The sequence below is a fragment of the Poecilia latipinna genome, unplaced genomic scaffold, assembly GCF_001443285.1.
Source record: "Poecilia latipinna isolate Pla-1442-1.1 unplaced genomic scaffold, P_latipinna-1.0 Scaffold1735, whole genome shotgun sequence".
NCBI lineage: Eukaryota > Metazoa > Chordata > Actinopteri > Cyprinodontiformes > Poeciliidae > Poecilia > Poecilia latipinna.
In genome coordinates this window covers 41,840-59,492 of record NW_015114351.1, presented here as the reverse complement: position 1 = coordinate 59,492, position 17,653 = coordinate 41,840, and the positions used below count along the sequence as shown (strand labels likewise).

The following is a 17,653-nucleotide window of genomic DNA, read 5'->3' as shown; positions in this document are numbered from 1 at the left end:
ATTGACGGCGTTCAGTCTGTTCTCTATCCTGTTCTATACGACTTCAAACCCTCCACATGTTTGAGATTAAATCATAACAACAACAACAACAACAATAATAATAATAATAGTAAAGTCCGTCCTAAGCATTCTGCATCTGTCCCCCAGGCTTATCATGCGTCCACACTCCGTCTGATGCCAAACGGGAATCACAACCCGGTTTGAAGTCAAATCCGTCCGCGAGCGGAGGCTGCAGCGCGCGAGCGGCCCTTCAGGCGTCGTTGATCATTTACTGGCGCGAGCTTGCTACCTTACTGTCGTGACAATCCGCGCGCGCGCGTGCACGCGGGCTCCGACGGAGCCAGGGCGCCCCCGCGCGGACAGCGGCGCACACTGTGGTATGTCGCGCGCGCTCCTCAGAGGAGGGATCAGGACTTTTTTTTTTTTTTTTTTTTTTGGCTTGGGGCTTGGACCGGGACGGCAGGGCGAGAGGACGGCTCTCTGCTGCGGGAAGTAAGCGCACATCTCGTAGCTTTTCTTTCCCGCGTTGTCCTCCCGAATTCCCCCCCTTTTCCCTTCTGTGGAGATGAGGACATAACCAGTTTAGCGGGCCCCCGCTGCGTAAAAGTTTGAAGTGCCCAAGAGTCCAGGTAAGCTGCGCTCTTTTACGCACAACAGTTCTCCAGACGTGGTTGTCTTTACTCTTACTGTATCTGAACGAATTTGTCTCTTCTTCTTTTTGCTTCTTAATGAAATGTAACCCAAAACTTATGCTTGATTAAAGTTTGATCTGAGCATCCACGTCCTCTGAAAACTTCCAAACTTTCTTGAAGCTTAGTGTCTCGCTCTGCTCTCTTGATTGCATTTTTTGTGTGCATGATTTTCACTTGCAAAGTGAGGTGACTGGATTAGGCTCCTTGGAGAAGAGTGAAAACATTTGCAGGAGCGACTCCTCTCCACTGCGTTGTTTTCTGTCCGCGAGAGGGCGCCACAGCAAAGCGCGTGGCCCCTTAATCTGTCAGTCGACAATTCACAATTAAAGGAGAGCTAAGAATGATGAGTAAGAAAACTTCCTTTGGAAAACTTGTGGAAAGTGATTATTTCTTTCCATGTGGGCTCAAACGTTTAGGATCAGTTTGTAGGTTGTTTAATTAAAGATCCTCGAAGCTGGATAGATAATTATCCTGTGTTTTCTCGCTCTAAAGTGGCAGACATTTTGTTTTTCGTGAGGGTTTTGAGGTTTTTGTAAATTGCATAAACTCAGTGATTGTCACTTACTTGCTGTAAGTTGCTCAGATTTGTGCTGAGTGACAAATAAGAGGGACACAGGAGGATAATTGTTTACATGCTATTTCTGCTCCCCAGCAGCACTTAGTTTGGACTTTTTGTGATATTAAAGGACGCTGCATGTGATGTTTCAACCTTTGGGTCACAAATGGTTCAGGATTTGGTAGGGAGGTTCTTTCAATAATCTCACCTGGGGGCCCTTCTTCTACTCTCTTTCTTTATTTTGTTAAACTTAAATGTTTCAGATTATCAAACAGATTTTGGTGTCAGGCAAAAAGAACCTGAGTAAATACAAAAAAGAAACGCAGATTTTGAATGATGATCACTTAAATATAACTTGTTGGATAACATGAAGATAGAAATTCATGCACAGTTGAGAAACATTGGCCTTTTTTTTCCAGCCTAAAAATGGTTAATAAGCCATTTAAAATGTTTGAGACTCCAGGGAATCACAATGGGAGCCATTATCTATAGAGCAGTGAGTCTTAAAGGAATGGCTGTCCTTTAAGACAGTGAATCATTAGTGATTCATCCAGAGGAAAATAAAACTAACATCTAATCCAGTGCAGGGCTCACGTTCCTCAGAGAAGGTCAGAGTTCGTGTTCCGTGATAGAGTTCCAAGAACAAAACCACAGTTTTTTTTATCCACATTTGCCACAAATCTCTCGATGATCCTCAAGACATTTGTGGAAATATTCTGATGACTAAAGAGAAAAAAAAACTGGACCCTTTTGGAAACTGTATGTTCAGTTATATCTGTTATAAAACATACAGAGTTTCAGAAAAAGGTCAGTCGAAACACCGCGACGGTGGCGTGATGATCTGGTGGTCATTTGCTGCTTCTGGACCTGGACTACTGAGTTACTTCACGTATTTGTTGGAACTATGAATCGTACATGAATACCATGATCAAACTCATGGTATTCATGAGTGAACAGTAAACTAAGCAACCCTATGTCCACCTCTGATTGGCTAAACAACAAAAATTAAGTTGTGACTGGTCTTGTTGCTGCTGCATGGCCCACATTCATTCCAAACTCCTCCCAACTGGGAATATTAAAACCATTCTACAAGGAGAGTGGCCTAAAATGTGTCCAGTGTATGAAATACTAGTTGCTTGTTAGCACAATGCTAGGGGCAGCTACGTTTTGTTTAGCTACTTAAAAACTGCCTTTTTATATGTACTCCGGTTGTCTTTATCTCATATTGTAATTAATTTGATTATCTGAAATATTAAGAGTGGATGGAAAAAAAAGGATAATAAGTCTGTGGAGGGATAAATATTTATTTTTATTACAGCTTTTTCTATCTATACAAACTGTTTAAAAGAATTTGTGATCAGGGTAGATTCATCCAGTCCAGGTGCGCGAGTCTGTTTTAGTTTTTTGCTTCTAGTGGCTGCCTCAATGTAAAGCCAGGGTTTCTGCAGTTTTCGCCAACTCAAATTTAAGACTTTTTAAGGCCACTACGAATGTAATTTAAAACCTGTATCTCCACAGAAATGAACGAACTTTGTCTAACCAACTGGCAATAGATTTGCATTTGGCCTTTAGGCTACAGACACAAAAAAGACAAAGCTAGCTAGCTATCTAGCTAGCACCAGTATGTTAGCAGTGGATCATCAATAGCCTTGAGTCACAGAATACAATGAAGATGTCTTCATGTGATTCAAGCATTTGCCTTACAGAAACATCCCATGACAAAAAAAAACATATAGATTATTTGAAATTAAATAGTTCTGCCAAGACAACATTTAAAACCTGTGAAAAACATATTTAAGACCAACTTACTTGTTTTTCAGAATCAGAATGCTTTTATTGTTACATAAAAGCATGACAATTTATTTCAGTACAACCCATCCAAAGAAAGAAACAAAGATAAGGAAGACAGGTGACTATAGGGCTGCAGCCATGAAGGCACTTTAAAAAAATGAATTTAAGACATTTTAAGGCTTTACTTTTAGACACAATTTAAGACTTTACAACATTCTGAAAGCGGTCCTGATACAAAAAAATCCAAAACAAAAATACGCAAAATATGTTGTAAATGTTTGAGTGATTTAAAAAAAAATCTCAAAAACATCCAACACACATTTCCTGGTCTTCCTTAAGAGAAGACCATGAAACAGATTTGGCAGAAACAAATTACATACCAGCTTCAACGTGTACATCAATTATTGACTGGATATGCAGAAAAGTAATACAAACTCTTTCCAAGCCTGCCCCTCAAGGCACGCTGCCCTTAATGTTTTAGGTGTTTCCTTGATTCAGCACACATGATTTCAGTTGACGGCTGGTCAACAGGCTTTTACTGAACTACAATAATCTGAATCAGGTGTGTTAGAGGAGGGAGACATCTAAAACATGCAGAGCAGTGTGCCTTAAAGACCAGGGTTAGGGAAACACTGTCCAAGGCCATAGTGTACAGGTTAATCTGACTGTGACAGAGATGAAATCCTCTAGGGGGCAGTAAACTTTAGAAACCAACTGACAAAACTAAATATGAGGCCTTTCGCTGGATACATAATCAAATTCATCAAAATATGTAGCTGTAATCAGTTTACTTTTGTGTAAACAGCCTGAAAATAATATTTTCCTAACCTGAAAGCAGGACGCTGAGTGCATTTCTACAGTTTATTGCTGAAGTTTGGTAGCTGCTTCTCATTTAAGGCTTTAATTTAAACTCTATTTTACTAGTGTTCAATGAAATCATTAATATAACTAATTGTTTGGCAGCCATTTGTTTCACTCTGCAAAAACCATTGCCATTGTTTGCTGGATTTTTAATCTGAAACAGTTGGCTTGGAGAATAGATGAAATTATGTTCAGAATTTTATAGACAACAAATTAACGCTCCATGATGGAAACAAAGCAAGTTTAATTTTTATTTTATCAGTTTGCTCCTAACACTTTACATTTTAACACGTTGCCAGCATGGAAAGACCAGCAACGTTTGTGTCAACTCATGTGGTGTGCCTTATTTCTTTTTTTCCCCCTTCTTCTTTGTTTTAGACAGAAGAACAAGAAGCAAAAAAAAGAAGAAGAAGATGCTGGCGTTGGAGACCGTCGTGCTCTGCCTTCTCCTCGGAGCCCTGACTCACGCCGAGAAAGCAGACTGCAACCGTGAGTGCCACCATCTCCGCGGCAACAGTAACAGTGCAACGCCAAGCACGTTTTAACCACATCCGCTGGTGTGCTTCTTTCAGAGAGGAAAGAATGTCCCATACACCTGTACTTCACCATAGACACATCTGAGACCATCGCGTTGCAGGAGTCGCCCCCTGGAGCGTTGGTGAAAAGCATCCGGGTTCGTCTTTTACCCACTGTTTTACAGAGCGACGAACTGAGAGGACACAGTTCTGACGGTTAATAAAGTTTAGTCACAGATAGGAAGATTTTGTTGCTGTGAAATTATCACAGTTTAATATACTGCTTTATACATAAGCTAATCCAGACTCTAATGTAGTTCAGCTGGGAGTTCAATCCTTGTGTAGAAATGTGGCATATTGACCATAGAAATATCAAGGTTGCCATGGTAAATATTTGATTAGTAATTTGTGCTAGTTAATTAATTGTCAAAATGATCCAACATTTTTCTGCTAAATAATTAATTAGACCGGGCATTGAACAATGATAGGCATTATTTTATATAAATAAATCCAAATGTTATCTATGAAACGCACAGAGGTCAAATTCCCTCAGCAGTTCTTCAAAATGGCAAAGACAAGAAAACATGCCATTCCTTTAAAAACAACAAAAAAATTAACTGAAAATTCAAACTTGTCCATATTTTCAGTCAGTGAAATGAAAAATCATTTTAAAAAAAAAACTAAATTTCAAAATCCTCATCAAAAGCAGTCACGTTGATTCGTTAAGTTGTTGAGAATCTGAATAAATTCAGTTGAGGAAATAAATAAAATTTAAAAAAAGACAAAAATTGTTCACAGGCACTGCTTTTTCTACCGTACCAGTGAGCAGTGCTCACTCAGTTACTTTGGTTTACTTTATTAACCAACGTAAAAACTTGACATACCACAATAAATGTTTGGAAGCCAAATTCTTGTTTGTGTCCTTACCTCTAAGTAATTTCATCTTTTCGCTCAGCTTTACAAAAGCACAACTTTTAGTATCCTTGTTGATAACGTGAAAGCCTCAGAATAAATTCATCTTCCAGATTCAGTCTCTCACTCTAAATATTGTCTCCAGATTTCTTAACAGTGAGTAATAAAGATTTTTTTGACCTCTGTGTCCTTCCTCCTCGCAGCTGTCATTCCACGTTGTTTGCCACAGTTCCTGTTTTTGCAATCTTTTTATGTATTACTCTCTCAGCAGATACAGCCGTGCTGCTGCAAAACTGCTTTAATTTCATTTTCTGACTTATGAATGTCATCACACATACTTGACAGGCTTTTGAAGGCAGGCACAAAGGAATAGGACAGATTTTCCAGTATAAATATATAGTTTGTTGAAAAATAGACACTGAAAACTGCCATCATGCCACAGTTGGTAGCAATGTTAGCTTGCAGCAAGAAAGTCCTGGTTTTGAATCCCTGCCTGGGATTATTTTTTTGCACGTCTTAATAATAGTGAACTAATTAATGATACACTTTCGGATTTCTGTTTTCAAGTGAGTAAATCCCAACTGTGACATGTGAGTTTTCTGCTAAATTGAACGTACTTGTTCCCAAAAGAGTGAAACTAAAATCCGGTAGAGGCGAATTCTCGTAAGCTGTAGAAGTCATGTTATGCGTTTCATTTTCACCCACTTTCTTTGAGGCATTAAAGAAACGTTGTTCACTTTTTTCACCCTGTACTGTATGTAGTATGATGTTTTCTGTCGCTCCTTTTCCGTAGTCATTCACGGAGCAGTTTGTGCGGCGATTGAAAGATGAAGAAATCCGGAACGCTGTTCCAATCACCTGGGCTATCGGCGGACTGCACTTCTCCCAGACACAGGAGGTTTTCAGCCCCATCCAAGGAAAGGACGCGTTCCTCTCCGTAAGACCTACACTACGCACACACGAACTCACACAGGCCTGTTCCACAAATCCCCATTCATATTTGTTTAAACGTTAGAAAGACGTGTTGTGTTAATGTGGCCTATTAACTGCATCCATGTTGAAGCTTCAGGTAAACACAGGTGTTGCTGATGTCAACATTTAAAGTTATTCTTAACTTATGCCAAAGCAGCATCTTGTGTGTTTCATTAAGTTTGAATATTTGTGATCGCAAATGATAAATCATTTTGTTCACTAGCTTGGAGCCCTCTCAGACTTCATATTAAAATTCACGTTTGTTTGATGTTACAGCTGGCTAAGCTAACCACCCAATTTACATTTGTTTGATGTTCCATGTTATAAAATGCTCTGTTCAGTTCAAAGTTCTCAGAGGTCATGAACTTTTGAACATATTTCCGTACTATTCTTACAACAACCTACAATTACATATACAGCTGGTGATCTAGAGCCAAACTCAGGAAAAGTTTCCTTTCACAAATCTGTGTATGGCCTAGCCGAGTTCTCCCTTGCAAAAGGTATTGTGTTGTTTTTAAGCACTTTGTTGTTTAAGTAAAGGTTAAATAATAATAATGTAAAAAATCATTCATTGGTGGTTGTTAGGGCTGCGTGATATTAGAAAATGTAGCGATAATATCGGTGAATATTGCAATGATAAAATTTGTTTTCGTTTGTGCTTCCATCACTTCATAGCTGTTAGCATTTTGGGCATCTATTGCCATATGTTCAACTAGCTAAATGCTACATTAGCATGTAAAATTCAAGTTTGGGATATATTAACCAAAAATTATTGCAGTCCACGCAGTCCTGTGCTTTATGAACTTTGTACACACTGGTATTGTGATGACGTTATATTTGCAATATATTGTGCAGCTTTAGTGATTGCATGTTTGAAAGATGGTTTTATTCCTTGATTGTGTTTAAAAAAGATATTTGAGATGAGTAGCATTAGCAGGAATGGAGGTTGTTGGAGTACGTTAAACTTATTATCATGTTAAATGAGATGATTTAATGATATCAGGTGGATATGCTCAGCAGCAACAACATTTCAACTTTTAGTTCATGCTAACCGACCCAAAGTGTCTCAAGAAATAATCCTCCACATCACTCCAGCTGATATAACCCAGGATGGACCCCTGCTGTCATTCTGTTTACTCCACAGTCTGACCCTACCTACAGGAATGTTGTATTTAAAGCTAAGATTTATAATTATTAGCCAATTTTAGTGAGCCTGTGGACATTTTAACCCCAGTTTCCTGTTCTTAGCTGACAGGAGCCTTGAAAGATCTCCTTTCAAGGCTCTCTGTTGCCATGCCTTTCCGCTTCAAGGTTCATTGTGTTTTGCATTCTGAATTGGTAGTGAAAACATCTTTGTTATAATGATTGGATATTTAAGCTCATTTTGCACTCCAATCATTCGAAATCAGTCTGCAACTCTTCTGCACCTTGGATAATTTCCTTTGTTTGCTCCATCCTCTGTCAACTCAGGGCACAACCTGTCTATATAACACCAAAGGTTTTTCCACCTTGTGATGATCCGCTTGTTTATCTTTCCAGTCTCTTGTGAGAATTGAGAAGTACCTTGGAAAAGGGACCTACATCGACTGCGCTCTCCGAAGAATGTCCGAGGAGATGCTGCTTGGACCCGCTTCAAGTGTCACACCCCTGCGGTTCGCTGTGGTCATCACTGACGGCCACGTGACTGGAAACCCGTGTGGGGGCATCAAGGTCTCGGCGGAAGACGCGCGTGATAAGGGCATCAGGGTGTTTGCCGTGGCAGCATCGACGAACATCGAGGAGACGGGACTGAAAGAGATTGCCAACTCCCCGGCGTCGGTCTTCAGGGACGACTTCATGGCTGTGGACCTTAGCAAAGGCAGACCAACCATACACACCGCAACGATTGACCGCATTATCAAGACAATGGTAATGCTCAAACATACGTTCACACATTAAACTTAATTGATTTTACCTCTCGGCCTGACAGTTTCTTCTTCTTCTTTACAGAGACATATGGCATTCGTAGACGTAAGACTGGACTGTTACTAGAACTATCTTTGAAATATCTAAAGTAGGCAGTTACGTTCTCACTCACCGCTTTATTTTTGCATCACTAGTGTTATAATGTGTCGTGCCTGGAGACAAAAGGGCAACCTGGTCCAAAAGGGCACAGAGGACAGAAAGTGAGTTTTCCACATACACACTCACATGATCTCGACATATTTCAGCCGCTTTCCTTCGCTGATCATGTTTTAACTTGTTGACCAGGGAGCTAAAGGAGACAACGGTGAAGCAGGACTAAAGGGTGAAAGAGGTCGCCCAGGAGACCCCGGCATTGAAGGTCCCATCGGTCAGCCTGGTGTAAAGGTGGGAGGGTCTCACCAACTGGATTTTAACTGAGCTTTGACGAGTACTAACATTTTATGAAGTGGTTTTCCTTTTTCCTCTCTTCATAGGGTGAACCTGGTTCAAAAGGCGAGAAGGTGAGACTTCAACTTGGTTTTGTGGGGATTCAAAAGATCTTCTTGCTCTGATAAAGGTGTTCAGGATTCACTCTGCTGATGCTATAATAATAATAATTGATAAGCATTTTTTTCAATCTGTCTGAATACAGGGGGAGATTGGAACTCAGGGCAAAAAGGTAGGTTTGGTTGATGATTTCAAACTTGTTACCTATTAGTACTGGTTTTCAACCAGTCTCAGTTTCTCTAACCGGGTCTGTTTATTGCCAATAGGGTGTGGCTGGTATTCCAGGACGTAACGGAACCGATGGACAAAAGGTAAAGTTTTACCACAGAGCTTGTAATCTTTTAAAACTACCTCTAGAGTTCTTTGGTGACACACTTATTTTGCAACTTTTCCCTACTTTCAGGGAAAACTTGGACGGATTGGTGCCCCAGGCTGCAAAGGAGACCCAGGCGACAGAGTATGACACTTATCATCATCGAAGGCCATTTGAGCATCTTTATAGTCAATTTATGATCAGAATCAAATGGTTTCCAGGGTCCCGATGGTCATCCAGGAGATGTCGGCGAACGTGGTCCTCCAGGAACTGATGGGGAGAAGGTAACACATTTGGTTGTAAAACCCTTACTTCTCACTCTTGCAGGTCACTGTTAAAAACTGACTCATTGTTTCCAGGGTGACCCTGGGCGCCCAGGAAGAGCCGGTCCCCCTGGCCCGCCTGGAGAAGATGGATCACAGGTAAACCAGAAATGGACAGAGAAAGCAGATGTTTTCTGTTTCAGCTAATAGGTTAAACTCTGATGTTTCATTTGCAGGGAGAAAGAGGAAGTAATGGGTCACCTGGCGTTCCTGGAACTAAAGGAGCCTCTGTAAGATGATTAGGACAGATGAGTCCATTCAAACCCAAACTGTCAAATGCAATGAATGGTTGATCTGTACATGTTTTGTTTTCTAGGGAATCCCTGGAAGTCCTGGAAAACGAGGCGAGGAAGTAAGAGTATCCAGAATATTCAGATATTTTTGTGCATGTTCTGTCTTTGCAAAGCCTGATGGCCTTCTTGGCTTTTGGGGGTTTTTTTTAGGGAAGAAGAGGAGACTATGGGCCCAAAGGTGAACCTGGACCAGATGGTACCAAGGGAGAGAAGGTAGGTGTTCACACACCCATTTGTAAGAACTTTCTACAGAGTTTCTAAGGATTTTTGTAGAACTTTCCTCCCATATTGCAGCATCCAGATGAAGACCGATGTGATATCATTTCAGGGCGAAATGGGACCAGAGGGCTTGAGAGGAGTCCCTGGAGAACCAGGAAGCAAAGGTGCAAAGGTAGAAAGACCCATTTTATTAGATGAAGGTCAACGGTATGTCCTCATTAATATACTTTAACTTTCAATGTCTCATTAATATACTTTAACTTTCAATGTAACTTCCGTTGTGTTTTATCTAAACAGGGAGACACTGGCTTGCCAGGACCTAGAGGACCACCAGGAGCTTCAGGGGAGCCTGGAAAAAACGTAGGTTAAAAGCTGCATTTGATGAATCATCTCAAGAAATCCCGAGATGCCGTCTGACGCTGTTTGAACTTTAGGGCACCAGAGGAGACCCTGGTGATATGGGACCAAGAGGAGAGTCTGGGCAGCCTGGACCAAAGGTTACCAGCAGTAGATTTGTCTTTGTCCACAGTAATGTCATTCTCTGTTTACTTCATATGCGTTTTTACTTTCTTGGCAGGGAGATCCTGGAAGACCTGGCTTTAGCTATCCTGGACCAAGAGGAGATCCAGTACGAGACATAGGCACTTGGAGATCTTCAGCCTTTTGTTGTCAAGTTGCTTCAATTGACATGGATTGTCTCTGCTCATTTGTAGGGCGAAAGAGGGGACCCAGGCAAGCGTGGACCCCCTGGCAGCAGAGGAGACTGTGGTCAGAAGGGAGATCCTGGAAATAAAGGAACTCCAGGAGAGCCAGTAAGTAACTTCAAAGATGCATTTATGGATAATGTTTTACTTAGCATCTCAGCTAAGTGAGCCCTTTGCCTTCATCAGGGTGAACCAGGGCCCACAGGGGAACCAGGGCTAAGAGGACCCAGAGGAGGTCCTGGTCGAGATGTAAGTCAACAAATGACGTTAGGCACCTAGAGTGGTATTCTTAGCAAAACAGATTCCAAAGGTAAATTTAAGTTGTCTTCCTCGACAGGGAGATCCAGGTCCAGAGGGAGATCCCGGGCTTACTGTGAGAACACATCTAATTACAGTTTTATCAGTGAATGAAACACAAACTCAGAGGTTTTAAAGGTCATGATTGTGTTTTTGCCCGCAGGAATGTGATGTCATGAACTACATCAGAGAGACGTGTGGCTGCTGTGGTGAGTTTAGTGTAGGAGCCTCTAACCTCTGTTTTATGTTTATTACTTATTGGTTGCATTATTTTTAAATCTCCAGACTGCGAGAAACGCTGCGGGGCCCTGGATATCGTCTTTGTCATTGACAGCTCAGAGTCTGTGGGACTCACCAACTTCACCCTGGAAAAGAACTTTGTCATCAACACCATCAACAGACTGGGATCTTTTGCCAAGGACCCACAGTCCGAAACAGGTTCAGATGTCAAAGTGCAATGCCAACACTTCCAAAAGTGATTGTGAATTGAAGCACTCTAACAAGGAGGCCCTCTGTTTTCACAGGCACAAGGGTCGGTGTGGTGCAGTACAGCCACAATGGGACCTTCCAAGCAATCAATCTCAATGACAGCAACATCAACTCACTGACGGCATTTAAGGTTTCACCAACACTGGAACAGAAATAAACACTGACATACATTACAGAAAAGTTTATATTTAGCAGATGGCTCTTCCATCCTGTTGGCTGTATGAGCTGATCAGGTCTATTTTCACATATGGCTGAAGGAAGTTAAACAGAGATCAGATCTGACACCAGATTCATGTATCTCTCTACTTTGTCTTCAAGGACACCCTGCTTTTGATTTTTTGCTTTGGTGCTATTTATACTTGATGTGTTACTGAATGCTCCAACAACACTTGGACTTATCTGCACTAGAAACTGCTCAAAAACTTTTTAAGCTATTTCACAAACCATCTAAAATATTCCGTATCTGCTTGGAGGAGATGTTGTCTTAAGTATCACCCAGTATCATCCTGTATTTCCATACATCTGGAACTGGATTCTATGCATCAAAACCTCTGAGGCCCCTTATGAGGCAGATAGGGATATAAGCACACGTTACTTTACTAAACAAGTACTAAAGCTAAAAATTGCAATTCAGAAATATTGTCGTAGATATACATTGTGTGGCTTTTTGTGTCCATTTTTAACAAATCCATTGCCACCATCCTCTTCCCCCTTCCTGTCCAGGAAGCTGTGAAGCGGTTAGAGTGGATCGCAGGAGGAACCTGGACTCCATCTGCTCTTAAGTTTGCCTACGACCACCTGATCAGGGACAGCCGCCGAGCCAAAGCCAACGTCACGGTGGTCGTGATTACAGACGGTCGCTTTGACCCAAGAGACGACGACAGACTGCTGCCATATCTGTGCAAGTGCGACTGCTGTTCTGTGTCTTAAAATGTGGGACTGTGACGTTGCGCAAAAAGAGCCTTATCTCAGAGCTTGTTTTTGTTTTCGTCCGTATCGATCCGCGTGGACAGTCACCCGGGCGTCGACGTGAGTGCCATCGGCATCGGGGACATGTTTGAGCAGGTCGAGGAGAACGAGAGTCTGCAGAGCATTGCCTGCCAGAAGGAGGGCAGAGTGATGGGAATGAGGCGATTCGCAGACCTGGTGGCGGAGGAATTCATTGACAAGATTGAGACCGTGCTCTGCCCTGGTAAATCACACAGCAGATCAGTACTGTATGTACTGCATGTCTACTTGGTGGAGAGTTCAATGATAGTCTATAAACTGTTTGTTATTGTTTAATTTTTTTCTCAGATCCTGTCATCATATGCCCTGATCTTCCATGTAAATCAGGTAAGACCAGTCTTATTCGATGCTTCTAGGTATGGGATTTTTTGTTTTTTGTTTGTTTTTTTGCAGGGTTGGACCAGCATTTCATTTGAAGGCCTGATTCTGGTTTGTTACGTGGAATGCCAGTATTTTAAAGATCGATTATGCAGAGTGACATATTACAATGTCTGTTAACATTTATAATTATGGAAAACTCAATTTCTCAGAAATGTTGAGTATTAGACATAGCACAGAACTCTTGGCCTACTTAATCGTAGGGAAGACTGCTTGTTTTTCTCTCTCCTCAAAAAAGGTAAACCAGAAAAGGCCATTGCTAAAGAGTCTATGGAGTGTTGTATCCAAGTACGTTAATGGAAAGTTGAGTGGAGGGAAAAGGCCTAGTAGAAAAAAATAATAAACCAATAGGGACAATCGCAGCCTTTTTGTGTAATATACATATCATCTAAGAAAAAAGTTTTGCTTTAATTTAATATAAGCCATATCCATCTAAATTAAAACTAAAATATCACTCTGTTGTGTTTAATGAGTTAATATTTGTGAATTCTACGTTTTGAATTCATTTATAAGAATCTAATACATGTATAACTGTTTTGTTTGCCAATGTGTCGTTAAAGCTGCGGCTCGTAACTTTAATAAAAATACATGTTTTTTTTTTACATATTTCTTAAAACTGTCACCATGTCATGACAGTATAATATGAGATAGATAATCTGCAAAAGGATCAACCTCGTGAACGCATTGCTGAATGTGCGAATGGTGGAGAAACAACTTGTTGTTACAGAAAAAAACGTTTGACTGCCATCATCGGTGGCTATGCTAACTAGCCTTAGCATTCGTGACATGCTATGTTGACAAGGAGAAGCTGCAGTGGTAGTCAAGAGCAGGGGGAAGTATGGGAAGGTGAGCGCATGCCAATGGGCATGATTGACAGAGATAAAACCCTCCTCCTGGCTCTGATTGGTTGTTTCTAATTAGCACTGGGAAAAGGCAGAGGAGCTTGATTTTTTTTTCCATACATTATCTGTTTCATACGTAATGTCACGACATAGTGACAGTTTCAACAAATGTGTAAAAAAATAAATTTTTTATACTGCAGCTTGAGGGTCATTCAGACCAACAGAGGGCACTAAACAGCCCTCCGTTTATTTATAGTTTGTTTGTTTAAAGCAGGGGTCACCAACTCCAGTCCTCAAGAGCTGCCATCCTGCAACTTTTAGATTCACCTCTGCTCCAAAATGTCTGAATTCCCTCACCAGCATTCATTCCTCTCTGCAATAGGCTGGAAACGAGCAGTTTATTTGATCCAGGTGTGTTTGAGCAGAGACGCATTTAAAAGTTACAGGATGGTAGCCCTCAAGTTGGTGACCCCTGGTTTAAAGTTTGTTTATACCTCTGGCCGGCCCTGTTAGGCCTCAAAAGGCATAAGCTGAAATAAAATGGGTTTACAGGACTATTGTCAGAATTTGAAGGTAATTCAAGTTTCTCAACTTTAAAACATAAAATTGAACAGCTGCAAACTTTTCACCTCTGTTTTTCCAGTGTAACATTTGGAACGATGCTCATGTCTGCTTTCGTTGCTCACATTTATGCTTGTTCAGATGTGATTAACTCGTTTTAGACCAACTCGGTGTACCTCCAGCGCCATAACTGGTTCTGTTGATGCATTCGTGGGACGCCCTGCCCACAATGTTGTTCCACCCACTTGTTGCAGGAGGGGGCGTCACTCTGGGGGAAGCCCCGCCCCCCTGGAAGCCACTGGCCGAAGAAGGCAGCCCCCCTTTAGTCCCCACCTCACTGGAGAGTGTGGCCAGCCTGCTGAGCAACCTGAACAAGCAGCAGTATCCGGTTGGCATAGCAACCATGGCGTACACAGCCCAGAGAGCCAAACTCTCCCAGGGAGTGGACAGGGAGCAGTGGACCAAGCTGTTCATCGACTCATTTAAATATGTCTATGGCGACCTTATGGGAGACCCCGAGAAAGCCCTGGGGCTTTGTTAGTGCTACAGTGCTAACCATGCTACCTCGCCTCAATGACCTTGACTAATAATAAGCTTGCTAAAATGACTTGATTTGTGTTTAAATCATTTTGTTTTTTATTTTGAAGGTGCAATAATACATTTATAGGCCAATGAAATGAACTGCATGGAGCTTTGAGAGCAAACTTGTGTGTTTTTGTGCAAATGTGACGAAGAAAAAGAATTCAAAATGTAAATTAGGCTCTCTCTCCTATGACGGTGTATTAGGGCCGTTGTAGATAAAAAACAAAGACGTCAATTTCCAGCAAAAGAAAAACCCTGACATTTTCTAATAATTTTTTTTTTATCTAAAATTTCCTAAATTTTTTCCCCTTTTGATACTTAGAAATTTCCAAGTTGTTTCTAGCAAAATCCTGAGATTAATCTCAAAATTTCAGATTTTTCTTAGGTAGTGAGAGGAATTTTCCACATGTCAAAATAAGAAATTTCAAAAGAAAAATTCTAGAAATTGTCTGTTTTCATAGCAAATTTTCCACTTCAATCTCAGAAATTTGCACATTTGAGACTAATCTCAAAATTTTTGACTTTTTAGCAAAAAATTTCCTCCTCTTCCTTTTTATCCGTCTACAATGACCCTAACATGCAGTCATAACGCGTTTTTTGTCTCCCAGAGAAACATGTTAATTTCATACACATATTATTTTTTTTAGCATATTAGTCGAAAGCTATTTTGAGTTAAAATGGATGGTGTCGACTGTAGACCCGTTCATGTTACTTTTGCACAATGGCCCTGTAATGAAGCCTCATTTCCACTGTGAATCATGAGCTTTATGAATCACTCGAAATGTTTCCCTACTTTTTTCTCTTTTTTTTTTTTTTTTGCTGTTTTGCACATATCCATGGTTACAGCCTTTACTTTTATTCCCTGTGAGTGTTTTATGGTGGCTACAAGTAATTGCACATGGAAAATACCAGGTCTATAAATACATTTCACATTATTTTGTATATGAGTCAGAGGCCTTTGTATGTGTATGTTTGGGTGATGTGCTTGGCTCGGACAGAGATGGAAATATTGTACATTATACTCCTGGCTGGTGCATGACTTTTACAGCATGTGGCTTGGTCTATGAAGTCTGATGACTAGAAAGAATTGACCACCTTGTAGCTTTAACCAAATGTTACTTTACCAGCTCAGTGACTGCGTCTATCAGATGTGAACAATGTTATAAATAAAACAGAATGTAATCAATCTTTATGTGTTGGCAAGAAATAAAAAAATAAAAACGGCAGAGCAAACTCAAACAGCACTGTTTTTGTTTAACATTAATAGCCCTGATCGACGCCAGCATGTAAAGAGTTGTTGCATGTTATTGTATTTTCTCAGCCTTAACTTTTTGAACATCTGTGCTCCAGCTGTTGCTGACTGAACACTACGCTGTGTGTGTGTGTGTGTGTGTGTGTGTGTGTGTGTGTGTGTGTGTGTGTGCGCGCGTGGGGGTCTGTTTCAGAGCCAGCTGTGGCTAGTTGTGTGCAGAGGCCGGTGGACGTGATCTTCATGTTGGACGGTTCGGAGAGGATGGGCCTGGAGAACCACCTCCGGGCCAAAGAGTTCATCGAGAACGTGGCCCGCCGCCTGACCCTGGCCAACGGCCCGACCGACGACACCAAGGCCCGTCTGGCTCTGGTGCAGTTCGGCAGTGCGGGAGACCACAAAGAAGAGTTCCCGCTCACTCATAATCTCACCGTCATCGTGGATTCGCTGGCAGCTGTGAACTATTTGGACTCCTCGTCTGCTTTGGGCAACGCCATCATCTATGCTATAAACAACCTGGTGATCAGACAGGTACTGTTCGTTCACACAAACAGGGTATGACAGTGGATTTGGTCTAACAATCAATCATTTTCAGTAGGCATGTCTACCTACTGATGTGCAAATGTATTGTCTGTTGTGATTCACTTACATGTTGCCTTCAAACACGTTCCTGGTGTCACCTAAGTATATGGACTCTATGCGTGAATTCACAACATCCCTGTTTAGTCCATTTTCTGAGATTAATCTCTAAATTATTCAAAAAAATTTTGTAAATTTTTGACTTTTGGATCTCAGAAATGTCCTTGTTTTGTCTAGTACATTTCTAAGATTAATCTACAAATCTTTGAGTTTTTTTGGTAGAAACTTGACAGAAAACTTTTTTTTTCTGTTTACAATGGCACTACTAGGCCAAGAAACTAGACTTGGACTTTGGAAAAAAGGAAATTGTCTCTTCTACCAGCTAAAAGCTACATGATTTGCTAGCTGGTGAATCCTGTCATTGCTGCAGTAAATTCTCATCTGTTTGGACCCGACATTTTTACAAAATGCGTGACCCGAATGCCTTTCTCAAATGCTAAATTTTTCTCAAATGCTAAGCCCCCTCTCCCGCTTTCGCATTTGCAGAATCAACGGCTATCCCGGCGCAACGCTGAGGTGGCCTTCGTCTTCATCACAGATGGAATAACGTCCACCGACCAACTGGACGAGGGCGTGCAGGCCATGAAGAGAGTGGAAGGCGTTCCCACGGTGATCGCTTTGGGAGGCGACACCGACGAAGAGGTGCTGCGCCAGGTGTCAATGGGAGACTCATCTGCCATCTTTAGGGGCGACGACTTCTTCGTGCTGGGCAAATCTGCTTTCTTTGAGCGCTTCATCCGCTGGATTTGCTAGTGAGGAACTGCAGTGCTCTGCACAATAGCGTTAGAAGCCATTGAAGGACAGAGGGACCAGCTCCTTCGGTCTAACATGTAAAACCCACGCAGAGGCACCAGATGTAACTCTGTGACCATTATCATTCCTGGATAAAAAAAAAGCACTGAGGTGGCTCTATATTGTGTTGTGTTCGGGAAGAAAATTTGCTTGCAAAATTGAAAGGAGCCTATTCAGGTCCGACTCTTTACACACTTCCAGAACCAATGTGTCC

General features: G+C 41.4%; 1 protein-coding gene across 4 annotated transcripts; it reads left to right on the top strand.

The window, feature by feature from the left end:
• Positions 1-423: 423 nt before the first annotated feature.
• On the top strand, positions 424-17,400 carry col6a2 (collagen, type VI, alpha 2). 4 transcript variants are annotated; one of them, XM_015060700.1, is made up of 32 exons: positions 427-629; positions 4,279-4,389; positions 4,473-4,573; positions 6,121-6,264; positions 7,839-8,207; positions 8,289-8,309; positions 8,399-8,464; positions 8,550-8,648; positions 8,738-8,764; positions 8,896-8,922; positions 9,017-9,061; positions 9,154-9,207; positions 9,285-9,347; positions 9,423-9,485; positions 9,563-9,616; positions 9,703-9,738; positions 9,830-9,892; positions 10,008-10,070; positions 10,196-10,258; positions 10,333-10,395; positions 10,476-10,526; positions 10,612-10,710; positions 10,789-10,851; positions 10,940-10,975; positions 11,063-11,108; positions 11,185-11,337; positions 11,424-11,518; positions 12,112-12,293; positions 12,402-12,580; positions 12,685-12,723; positions 16,205-16,539; positions 17,134-17,400. In XM_015060700.1, exons 2-32 carry the CDS (start codon positions 4,314-4,316, stop codon positions 17,398-17,400), a joined length of 3,042 nt encoding a protein of 1,013 aa, XP_014916186.1. In that variant the 5' UTR covers positions 427-629; positions 4,279-4,313. The 4 variants fall into 4 exon arrangements, with proteins under 4 accessions (XP_014916188.1, XP_014916186.1, XP_014916185.1 ...); XM_015060699.1 differs by having other exon boundaries at positions 427-638; positions 4,303-4,389; XM_015060701.1 differs by lacking the exon at positions 427-629 and adding an exon at positions 3,643-4,137.
• The last annotated feature ends 253 nt before the right edge of the window (positions 17,401-17,653 follow it).

What these genes read in the sequence shown, in the direction of transcription:
- col6a2 (XM_015060700.1), top strand. Translation starts at nt 4,314, where the DNA reads ATGCTGGCGTTGGAGACCGTCGTGCTCTGCCTTCTCCTCGGAGCCCTG. An exon ending in TTGGAACTCAGGGCAAAAAG is followed by an intron (nt 8,923 to 9,016) that starts GTAGGTTTGGTT and finishes TATTGCCAATAG; the next exon opens with GGTGTGGCTGGTATTCCAGG. An exon ending in CTGCTGCCATATCTGTGCAA is followed by an intron (nt 12,294 to 12,401) that starts GTGCGACTGCTG and finishes CCGCGTGGACAG; the next exon opens with TCACCCGGGCGTCGACGTGA.